Consider the following 12,615-nt stretch of genomic DNA (forward strand, 5'->3'; position numbering starts at 1 on the left):
CGTGTATATTTGTATTGGAGAGTCGTGAAGTCTCAGTTGGATGTAGGAAGAACTAATTTTCCATAACAATAAAGTACAAGCCATTTGTAGCATTACAGCTACTACAGTCACACTGTGTAACTGTAAGGGCTCATTCACCTAAGCGCCGAACAGCGCCGAATTTATTGTGTTTGCTCATTCACCTAATGCCTGTTAACAAGGTCACATAATTATGCTAACGTTCATGACCCCACTGATTCATCAAGGTGTACCCAATTAAGCAGGGCCCTAAATGTGTGTGAGATGAGATGTGCGCAATGTATGGTATAGTAGATGGTTAGTAATTCTCACCATGTATATCTTACCTTATCTTTCAGCAGGTCTTTAAATAACTGCTTTGCTTCTTCCTTTGTGCTCCAATGATAAAATCTTTTCTCTGGTTCCATTTTACCTCCATCCTCCATTTGGAGGCTATCACTGCAAAACAAGACAAGGTGAAGTAATCACAACAAAAACATGCATTTAGTTTATGTATGTACTGTATATATAATACATAAATCTATAGCAAAAGTTACTAGATTAGGCATCTAACCTGAGCAAATAGAGTATCACTCAGACCCGCATTCAAATTCATATTAAAAGATAATTATTTAAACCAAAATAAATTTCTGACCTTTAATTTGATAAAAAAAAGATATAAAAATAGTATTGTTTTTTTTATAAATCTTGATGAGTTGATGTAGGCTGCTTCTGCTTCCACTTCAGCTCTGTCAGGAACTATCTGGATGTAGGGAAGCTTGGGCCTGAAGAACAAGAGTAAGGACTCCAATGGCAAGGAGCGGTGTAGGGATCGGGGAGCAGGTAGTCAGGGATATCCAAGGTCATACACAAGGATCAGAATGCAGGAAACCGTTGGATCACGGCTGAGAAGCACAATGACCTGGCAACTAGGTTAACCGACTGCCAGCTTTATATATCCCCAGATAGGAAGTGGGTGTCAGGCTGAACTGAGCATGTTTGAGGCAAATCTACAGGGTACCAGTACTTGAGAATAAGAGGAGAGATAATAAAGAACTGCCGCTGTGACAGACCACTGTTCTCAAGCCCATGAGATCAAGGTTCAAGTCCCGTGTAGTCTGCCACACTTTTACTCTCTGATTATACAGCAGCACCATCTAGGTGAGTAACACAGTACAAGCTCTTTATTTTGGTTTAATATGTACATGTGAAGACATTGATGCAACTGGTGCACAGAAAAAGGTGCAGTAAACTATAGCAACCAGCTAAAAATTTGCTTTCTTTATCAAACACAACTAGAAAAATAATTGCTAGAATAGATTATCTTTTTCCCGTGCATCAGTTCTTATGACTGCCCCTAATGCAGTTCGCGGCACCCAGAGTCTCCAAATTTTTTCAAGGCACCCCTCCAAAATAATTACTGAGCAGTCCTGTTTTAGAAGTAGTTGTGTCAAAAAATTGTAATAGGTATTTAGGTGACGACAGAAATACTTATTTAGTATGCAAAAATGCCCCTCTGCCCCCAGACATTCTGCCCCCTCTGCATCCAGACACACTGCCCTCTGTCACGCTGCTCCCTCTGCCCTCTGAAACGCTGCCCCCGCTCCTCTGCCCTCTGTCATGCTGCCCCTGCTCCTCTGTCACGCTGTCCCCGCTCCTCTGCCCTCTGTCACACTGTCCCCGCTCCTCTGCCCTCTGTCACGCTGTCCCCTCCCCTGCCCTCTGTCACGCTGTCCCCCTCCTCTGCCCTGTCACGCTGTCCCCCTCCTCTGCCCTCTCTCACGCTGTCCCCCTCCTCTGCCCTCTCTCACACTGTCCCCCTCCTCTGCCCCCTCTCACGCTGTCCTCCCTCCTCTATCACGCTGCCCCCTCCTCTGCCCCGCTATCCTCCTCCTCTGCCCTCTCTCACGCTGTCCCCCCTCCTCTGCCCCCTCTCACGCTGTCCTCCCTCCTCTGCCCTCTGTCACGCTGCCCCCCTCCTCTGCCCTCTCTCACGCTGTCCCCCTCTTCTGCCCTCTGTCACGCTGTCCCCCTCTTCTGCCCTCTCTCACCCTGTCCCCCTTCTCTGCCACGCTGTCCCCCCCTCCTCTGCCCACTCTCACGCTGTCCCCTCCTTTGCCCTCTCTCACGCTGTCCCCCTCCTCTGCCCTCTCTCACGCTGTCCCCTCCTCTGCCTTCTCTCACACGTCCCCCTCCTCTGCCACGCTGCCCCCCCTCTGCCACACTGTCCCCCCCCCTCTGCCACACTGTCCCCCCTCCTCTGCCACGCTGTCCCTCTCCTCTGCCACGCTGTCCCTCTCCTTTGCCCTCTCTCACGCTGTCACGCTGTCCCCCTCCTCTGCCCTCTCTCACGCTGTCCCCTCCTCTGCCCTCTCTCACGCTGTCCCCCCTCCTCTGTCCCCTCACGCTGTCCCCTCCTCTGCCCTCTTTCACGCTGTCACCCTCCTCTGCCCTCTCGCTGTCCCCCTCCTCTGCCCTCTCACGCTGTCCCCTCCTCTGCCCTCTCACGCTGTCCCCTCCTCTGACCTCTCACGCTGTCCCCTCATCTGCCCTCTCACTCTGTCCCCCTCCTCTGCCCTCTCTCACACTGTCCCCCTCCTCTGCCATGCTGTCACGATCCCTCTCACTCCGCCCCGCGCCAACCATAGAAAAAAGAAACACAGAAACTTACCAATCCATGCAGCGCCGGGACCCAGCATCCTCCTCTCTCCCGCAGCTTGTCACTGACGTCGATATTCAGTGACAAGCCGCGGGAGAGAGGAGGATGCTGGGTCCCGGCGCCGGGCGTATTGGTAAGTTTTTGTGTTCTTTCTTTTTTCTATGGCAGGCCCGTGGCACCCCAGTGACCCCTGGGAGCCGCGGCGCACACTTTGGGAACCGCCGCCCTAATGCATTTCTTTCTAACTTTCTTCTGTGCTTTTCACTCAGGTCTTTATGCTATGTATATTTACTTTGGCCTGGGATTTGATAAAAAATTGCTTTCTTGATACAATTGCATTCAATGCAGAGCCAAGGATAATGATAAATAAACAACACTACTATCTGAGTATATAAGCATTTGGCTAAAAAGCACAGAAGGAAGCCAGAACAATCAAACATTGTGTTTCACACAAGTAGCATTAATAAATGAATGTTATCTTAAGGTGGACAACCCCCTGTAACCAGCATTGTTAATTAGTCTTTCCTGTAGCTACATTTATCAGTATTTATAGTAAACCACCCATAGTCAGCAAAAGCCACGACCATGCATTTATTGGTATTATTCAAGCATTAAACAGGGTGCTGTGCAACAGTACTTTGGGTATTTATATGAAAACTAGCTGAAAACAGGTGAATGTCCTAACCTATTAATGATCTCCTTCTGGTAAACTGTAGCCTCCTCCTGTGCCGTTTCTGTTTCAGCCGTGTCAATGGGCTCCGGTATATTGGGCTGCGAGACAGACATATCCTCTGTAGGCATTACTTCAGTGTCAGAAGAGGCTGCAGTAGAATGAGGACTGGAAGCAGCAGACTGACTTTTGTGGTCAATTCTGTAAAGGAAAACAGTGTCTAGCTTATTATACTTTCTGCTATAACCACAGAGCAAATTATTTACACTAGTAATTCCTGTGAGCAGTTCCCATATATCACAAAATACCAAATGATTTATTAGTCAAAATTTTTTTAAATTCTTCACTTCTGATATTGCTCTATTACAATTATACAGGTCAATATTCAGACATCTACACAAACGAGGATCACAAATATACTAAAATAAAGAACTTAACAATTAAACAAATAAAAATTCCACAAGATATTAGAATGTAAGCTTTTGCATTGAGAACCGTCATTGAAAGTCATGTTTGTTGTATCCTCCCTCTCATTAGCACTCAGCAAAACTGAATACCTTATGGGGCTCATTTACAGTTGGACAAGAGTTGTTTTTTCAGCATAAAATACACGTTTTTACACTTCGCATGCACACAAATAATCTGTACGCATGTTTGTATCTAGTTATTTGTATATCCTTGTGTGGCTAGGGTCCCCCCATCTGTACGTGCTGTGTGCATGTTTAACATAGAACGGCAATGTGGTGCTAGAAGGACTCATGCTGATTCTGTGGACCTAAAAGGATTGTGTAATATACAAATGTGTATCTAATAAAATAAATGTTTTACCTTGCCCTGGTAGTCTAGTAGGACTCGGGGCTTCGGAGCACTGTGGTGACAGGGGGAGCCCCCCATTACTGATGGTCCATTAGGGGCATGCCGACAAGGCTTTGCCTGGAGGCAAAGTGCCACACTGAAGCCCACCTTAAAGAGACAATTTTGGCTTATCCTGGGAGTGTGCGGACACATAGGAGGAATACACACCCCTGCCGCTAAAAGCAATGCTACAAGGTGTGAAAATATCCAGGCTGATTAACACGTAAGATTTTTGAATCAACCTGGATTGGTTAAAAGGGCAGGCCAATCGAAAAACACGTGGCTGTAAGGAATAATGAAAAATCATAGAAAGTTCACATTCCCATTTAAGCACAGAGAAGTATACAAAAACCATAAGGAGGGTTTCAGGATTAGAAAAGCAAAATACAAAAAAATGGAACAGTTAATAAATAATGAATGCCAAACTGATTCATTTAGCATCTACATAATTAGACCAGAGGTTTCTATATAGCAGACATAGTTAAAAAGCAAATAAGAAAGTCATGTACAATGATTATCTGTTATTACAACATAGTAATGAAGTTTAAAGAAAATAGCCTCTTATGCAATTAGTAATATATTAGTAATATAGTTTTAAGTTGCCATGTGAGTATGCATATGAAAAATGAGAGAGAGCTATACATAATTTGGGTATGAGGCTGCATTATAAATTGTACATAATGCTTTACTATACTGTGCAGGGATATAGTTGCTTTGGATTGGGCTGTATGGGGCTTTTATACTGGTCATGTATGGGACATAATATACACCAGTGGATATTATTATGGGTGCCATGGCTAAGATTTTGCACAACGCTGGCTGTCATTTGAAGAAACAAAGGGGACCATCTATGGGGTGCTTCATCCTCTCTAGTGAAGGGGATACAACAAAACCACTGCATCAATGTCACTCATTACTGGAAGGAGTCCAGTAGGTACTGTAGAAAGTACTATGAGCCTATTAGTTAAAATCATGCTGTGGTTGCTTCTTCTGTTTAAGTGAGTCATTATTATTATCAAGTTAGTCTTCTAGTATTTGATACTTGTATGTAGGTTGCTAGTACGTGCTACCGTATTTGGTTTGCCTCAAACCCTGCTGGTAATAACTTGCAGCACCGGGGAGAATGTGAATGTGTCACCTTGAGGTTAGTAAATGTAGCTCGCTAGCGATATGTAATATGTTGAGAAATGGGGTCCACACTGTATGTTAGACATGTGGGGGTTGTATAATACTCTGGACACATTATCTTATGGACAGCTTGGTGCACTATAACATTCAGGACAATTGGGGCTTTCATTTATTAGCTGGTTACTATTTTAAATGAGTGACGCTGGCTTGGAGAAGCAAATACATGTACTAACTCTTCACAAAACTTGTCTCCCTAGAGCCAGCTTGAGCTACATGATCCTACTAATTGTGAACACTGTTGAAAATATAAGTGGCATATTAGGTGGTTGGCGATGGGATGTATTTTGATGCTTCACCATGGAAGCAAATTTGTCTATAAACTGCCCTGGTCATAGTCATAAACTCAGTTTTAGCATTATTCCTGTACTGCTTGTATTGTTTATCCTGTTATTCTGTCCTGGTGTTTACCATGTCTGCCCTGCTCCAGTTTGCATAGTGTATGTATCTTGCTTCCCTGTTGGGATTTAAACCCTGTGTCTGCCTGGTCCCTTTATTTCCTGCTGTTATACTATTGTTTCTCACTCCAGGTTCTGTCACTCTTGCTTGCCCTGGTGTAGTAGAGAAGTTCCTTGTACTGTCAAGTCGTCGGGGAGTCTGAGAACCCAAAGGCTCATTTTGAAGGGAAGGGTGGTTGCTATGGGCCCAAGAGCACACTCAGCCTGGGAACTCTGTTCTCCACCAGTGGTTGAGGGGTCAGGTCATTATCCCTTTCTTGTTCCTGTATTTCACCTGCATCTGTCTGTTATTCCCTGTTGTGTCTGTATTGCTATTGATATTCCGTTTCTTACTTTAATCTATTTGCAACCATTAGCTTGTTAACTGTTACAAGCAGGGATCTGCCTACTATTTGTTTTTTATGTTTGAACATATTTTGTCTAACTTGTTTTGCCTCTGATTTATGTATGATCTATTTTCCCTACTGTTAGACTGGTTATTAACAATAAATTAGCAGTAGATTCCTACATATCCTAAACTGGTTCTGGTAGAAACTAACCTTAGATTTTGTAACTCCTGTTATTAATTAGCATTCCATTGCTGATAGAGACAATATTAAATATGCTGTAAGTAAGAGGTGGCCTCTTTTTATATGGGTGCAATTTACAGGTTGGATATTTTAATGAAAAATCTAGATGTGTGTCCTCTTTTCTATCTGCCATCTCTAATGTGCTCATTTCCTACTGAACATAAGGGGGACTTACTCTAGCTGAAGTAGTAGAGGATCCCCATTCCCCACGATCTCCATACTGAACAACAACAATATAGACCAAGAATGTGGTGCAGGGGAGTTCAATTCATTACAGACCACTAATATATGGGGCCAGTCACCTTAATTTTCAATTTGTCAGAAGGTCCTTCATGAGTAGGCTGAATGTCCTTCAGTTTGAAAGGAGGACCAAATACAACTTCCACTGTCGGTAAGAATTCATTGACCATAGAGATGAGTGGGTCCGGAATTAGCAAATCAGAACCCCCCCGAACAGTGCCGATCCGAGCCCGGATCCGAGCACTGTTGGGGGGTTCCCGCCGATCACGAACCTCAGAACGAGGCAAAACCTCGTCATCAAGCCGTCAGATCTCGCAGTTCTCAAACGTCCGGTCTAGCGGTCTAACGCCACGACTTCCAGAATGTAGAAGATCTAAACTACTTACAAGGTATACTATACAATTTGAAAATTATTCAGTGACTGGTGTACTTAGAGGAACTACTTGGTGTTCTGTGCTCATCAATCAGTGTATCTTGTATATCATTGAACACACTGAAAATACAGATTTCTGTCTTGAGGGCATTACTACAGAAGACATTGCAAGTTGACAAATTTGTCATTAGTTTCATGCAAGCAGCAAAATATTACACTATATACTCTGGCACCTCGGGATTGTAAGTTCCTTACATTGAAAATGGTATATCTAATAGTGAAAATCTCTGTACTGTGTATGTCTGAGTTGCAATTGCTCTGGTTGATAGAAACTTTTCTCAATATTTTCCAAAATAAGATAGTTCCTCCAGTTTTGTCCCAAAGGCAGTATAAGGGCTTTATATAAATCAGCTGGTTTCATTCTCTATGTCCAAATCCCAACTCCTCCAACACAGAAACATTGGTGACTATTAGAAAAGTTTACATTTTCCTGTCATGTTCTTTAGCAGTGCTCCCAAAAATAGACAATTGGATCCCACAATTTTATGTTGGGTAATGGATTACTCTGAGCTAGAGAATAAGAAGAACAAAGAGTTTACTTACTGGTTGCAAATTTTACCTTTTTATGGCAAGATATGGGGTGTAATAACATTAGAGGAGATGGTCTGGTTACTGGAAAATTAGAGTTTTACTTAATGTTCCCAATTCAATTATGTCACGATTTGCCTGGCAGCTCCTAACCTGGACTATCAGACTTTACTTTTTTGTGTTCATTTTGTGTCTTAGCAGCAATACCTCTGCTCACCAGAGGTGCTGCTATTGTGCCTGTTGTGCTCCTAGTACCTTAGGAGTTAACACTGTTCACTAATTATTCCATGCACCTTGGTGTGTTCCCATTTCCCTTTATATACCTGTCACTCCCAACACACATAGCTGGTTATTGATGTCATATCCTGTGGTTACACCCTGTGATTCTTCCTCCTGCATTGTTCCTGTGATTCTACTTCATTAGGATCTCATCATTCATTCTGCTGATCTGTTTCATATGTGAACCTGGGACTTACCTGTGCATTTCTCTGTATTTGCTGCCTGGAATCTTCTCTCACCTTCCATTTACCTGCAACTGCTGAATACCTGGTATTTCTGCAAACTTATGATTTCATCACCTGTTTATATTTGCCAGCAATAAACATTGTTTGTTTCTTAACCTATTCATGGCTCTTTAGCTGTATTTCTACGTTGTATCGTGACAAATTATAACTGTTCCCACCAAGTAGCCTCACCGGACTATTTGCGTTACCTAGTAGACTGCAAACAAGGCACTGATCCTGCCGTATAAGTCCAGCGGTACTGCTATATAAGTTCACTGAATCTGCCACGTGTTGGGCCACGTGTTTGTGCCGCCCACTTGTGTCGCTTAGCTTAGTCATCCAGCTACCTCGGTGCAAGTTTTTGGACTAAAAACAATATTGTGAGGTGTGAGGTGTTCAGAATAGACTGGAAATTAGTGGAAATGAATGTTATTGAGGTTAATAATAGTGTAGGTGTGAAAAAAACCCAAAATAATGGATTTAAGCACTTTTTTTATGCTTTTTTTTTAAAAAAAACCAGAACCCGAAATCAGAACCAAAACCTTTCGTGGGGTGTTTTGGCAAAACAAATCAGAACCCAAAACCTCAAGCTAATCAGAACCCAAAACCCAAAACACCAAAAGTGGCCGGTGCACACCCTTACATTACACCAATGAGCGCAATTGCAGGCAATTTATAGCTGCATGCAACGGACACGTATGACTCCCTACAACTTGAGATTTCAACACAGATGTGGGTGATTCAAGTCCTGTGTTTGTCGTACGTTTGTTTTGAGCTGTAGATTTTTACAACCGCTACAGGACAGGTGTAAATGCCGACTGATAGTGATGACTGACATCATAGTCTTTCAAATAAAAATTACACTTATACGTGTCAGTAGCTATCACAGAACAACTGTATACAACTATATAAAGGCATTGTATGTACAGTATGCATAGAAGTAATCTATGTAATAATTATAAAAAATAGATATATTTTAAAAATCATACTGTTAACAGTAGTTATTTTAATTTATGATAAAATAAAAGTTTATGCATTCTAATGTTAACTTTTATTGTACATATGCAAGTGCATATACTACAATCTGTTATGCGTGTCTACATATGGCAAGTATTGTTAGACAGAGTGTATTTCCACTAGAGATGCTCAGGCTCGGTTCCCCGAGAACCGAACACACCCGAAGCTAGGAGATCCGAGTACAAAATAGAGGGCAAGATGGATGTAGCAAGAGATAGATAAATCTTGGGAGGAAAACCTGTTGCAGTCTGCAGAGTTAGTGCTGGAACATGGATGAAAGATAATAGGACATGCTGGATCAATGTCTGTCCGGCATTCACTACGCACACTTGTTTGCACTGTTGAACTATGAGCTGACCAGCACTGCAGAAAAAGTTTATTAAACCCAATTAAGAAAGTAATAACAGTAGTACAAGTGTTCAAATGAATGCTGGACATAACGTGGACATATGACAATTCGAGATGCTCAGGCTCGGTTACCCGAGAAGCGAACACACCCGAAGCTAGGAGATCCGAGTACAAAATAGAGGGCAAGATGGATGTAGCAAGAGATAGATAAATCTTGGGAGGAAAACCTGTTGCAGTCTGCAGAGTTAGTGCTGGAACATGGATGAAAGATAATAGGACATGCTGGATCAATGTCTGTCCGGCATTCACTACGCACACTTGTTTGCACTGTTGAACTATGAGCTGACCAGCACTGCAGAAAAAGTTTATTAAACCCAATTAAGAAAGTAATAACAGTAGTACAAGTGTTCAAATGAATGCTGGACATAACGTGGACATATGACAATTCGAGATGCTCAGGCTCGGTTACCCGAGAAGCGAACACAGCCAAACTTAGAAGATCCGAGTACCGAGCCGAGCCAGCCCGGTACTTTCGCGCACCCTCGGAATTTAAAACGAGGCAAAACGTCATCGCTACATCGACGGATCTTGCAAGATTTGGATTCTATAACTACCGCCCTCCACGGTGATCCAAAGCCATTTCACAGAGGGACACAGAAAAGGTAGCACAGTTCTTATCAGTCTCTAGCGCAGTTGGGCAGCGTCATAGGTAGAAAAGAAAGAGGAGGGGTAGCAGTGTTCTTCAAAGTCTCCAGTGACATTCAGGAGAGCTCCATTGCTAATTGTCATTGCTGAAATAGAATTATTAGGTCTGGCAGGCTTTGTTTTCTAAATCTGAAGTCACATTGTACTGTGTTTTATAGGAAACACACAAAGAGGAGAGCTCCATTGCTAATTGTCATTGCTGAAATACAAATAATAGGGTTGCCAGTCTTGGTCTTCTAAATCTGCAGTCACATTGTACTGTTATATAGGTAACACACAAAGAGGAGAGCTCCACTGCTCCATTGCGAATTGTCATTTCTGAAATAGAATTAATAGGGCAGTCTTGGTCTAAATCTGTAGTTACATTTTACTGTACCATAGATCACTCAGAAACAAGAGAGGTGGCAGGGTTCAGTGCTGAAACAGAAATTGTAATAATAGGGCTGTCAGTGTTCTTAAAAGTCTCCAGTGACATTCTACTGTGTCATAGCTCATACAGAAATAGGAGGGGTGGCGTTGTTCTTGTCACTCTCCAGTCTCAGACATGATGATACTAATCCCTCTACCTCATGTGCTAAAGCTTATGTTCAGGTGCATAGTGGTTTTAAGTCAGGGAAACAAAAATGTAAATAAAAAGCTTGTAAAAGAAAAAAACACCTCTCTAATAAAGGTGAAAGTTTACTGTAGAAAAACATAAAAATTACCAACACGCCATTCTACCCAAAATATTACCAAGCATACCAGCATCAGCTAGCTCCCTTCTCTCAGTTAGATCTCAGCACCTACAATCTACACTGTCATCGTATGCACCCACATCTGTGTGTACATCATCCTTAAACAATACTAATTCATCCCCGCTGGAATCCACCATCACAGAAATCTGTGTACTTTGATGTAATTGCTGGTAATGGCTTTCCTCAAGGAATTTGTAGTTCATTTTCGAAAGAGCTTGTTAGGGCTCATGACCACCAAGATGAGCTTTTAGAACAGTTAGAGTAGAGGTCTTCACCTTTAGCAGCCACCTTTCCCGTAGAGCTTGATATGCTCACAGGTACTCCGATGCCCCCAGGTCTTAAGCTCAGAGTAGTAAAAGCTCATCAATGATGGCCATAGCGCAAATGGAACCGGAGGCGCTAGCCCAGACTGGAGCAAATAATCAGTAGCAGGCCGAGGTCAGAGGTCCGTAGCGAAACAGCGAAGTCCAGAATACAGGCCAATAGGTCAGCGTCATAGGCAAACAGGCAAAGTCCAGGGTACAAGCAAAGGTCACAATGGAAGATCAGGCAGACAGGAATCTAATAGCAGGTCAGCAACAGCACAAGACTGGAAACACTATAACCGGCAGGGAGGTCCAGTCCTCCCTGCCTTAAATATCTAGAGCAGCCAATGGGAACCAACCAGCCCAGCCGAACTTAATCAGCCACAGGAGGCTGATAATAAACTATTCACTGACACCTACGTGCCCGGCTAATCTCCCCGCCGGGATGCAGGATTTGACAGCGCTACGTCCGGCCGTTGCCTTGACAACGGTAGGACCGGAAACTGGAAGTGATGTCCCGGTCGTCAAGGAGACTGGCCCAGAGGAGAGTGAGCACCGGCGGCTATTGACACCGCCGTAGCTCAAAACAGAGCTGTCACGATTTTTGGCCAATTCTTTTAGACCAGACCAAATGTCAAAATGTTGTGCAGACTCATCTGCATCACCACTGGGTGTCTTGGGAAAACTAAGTTTTTTCCGAGCAGCAATTTTCAGAGAGAGTGAAGGAGGAGATGCCATTGTGTCATGCACCACTTGAGCTGTCAGCTTGCTGACCAGGTGCTCATTGCATCTCTTGAGATCTGGGTCAGATGGAAAGAGAAGACATAGCTCTTAAACCTAGGATCAAGCAGAGTTGCCAAACTGTACTGATCCAATTTCAAGATGTTGATAACTCTTGGATCCTGGCAAAGCGAATAAAGTACTTAATCTACAAGTCCAACATAATTAGCGGAATTGCTTTGTTTCATTTCCTCCTTCAATTTCTCTTGCTGCTTTTCAAAAAGTCTAATTAGGGGAATCACTTGACTCAAGCTAACAGTGTCTGCACTCTCTTCACAGGTGACTACTGCGAGTGGTTTCAGCACCTTGCACAACATAGAAAGTATTCTCCACTGCGCTGGCCTAAAGTACATTCCCCCTAAATTCTATTCTTCTCCATGCTGTTGCAGAATGCAGAGAATGAACCTAAATATGTCGGGACATAGACAGCATCTCCTGCATGTCATTGTCATTTTTTAAAAACTTCTGTACCACCAAGTTGATTGTGTGAGCAAAACAGGGAATGTGATGGAATTCCCCCCGCTGTAATGCTCTAAAAATATTGGTGGTGTTATCAGAAATCACATATCCTCAGGAGAGTCCAAGCAGGATAAGCCATGTTGCATTCCTTAGTTTTTCAAACAGGTTGT

General features: G+C 43.1%; 1 protein-coding gene across 12 annotated transcripts in view; it reads right to left on the bottom strand.

Moving 5' to 3' along the window:
* Positions 1–12,615, bottom strand: part of PRPF40B (pre-mRNA processing factor 40B) — a 134,135-nt gene that overhangs the window by 48,101 nt on the left and 73,419 nt on the right. For all 12 annotated transcript variants that reach the window (XM_075199679.1, XM_075199674.1, XM_075199673.1 and 9 more), the window contains 2 exons: positions 3,342–3,527; positions 345–456 (listed from right to left, as the gene is read on the bottom strand). In XM_075199679.1, the coding sequence (XP_075055780.1) occupies positions 345–456; positions 3,342–3,527 (298 nt within the window). The remainder of the gene's footprint in view (positions 1–344; positions 457–3,341; positions 3,528–12,615) is intronic.

The sequence above is a fragment of the Mixophyes fleayi genome, chromosome 2 (genome assembly GCF_038048845.1).
Source record: "Mixophyes fleayi isolate aMixFle1 chromosome 2, aMixFle1.hap1, whole genome shotgun sequence".
NCBI classification, from domain to species: Eukaryota; Metazoa; Chordata; class Amphibia; order Anura; family Limnodynastidae; genus Mixophyes; species Mixophyes fleayi.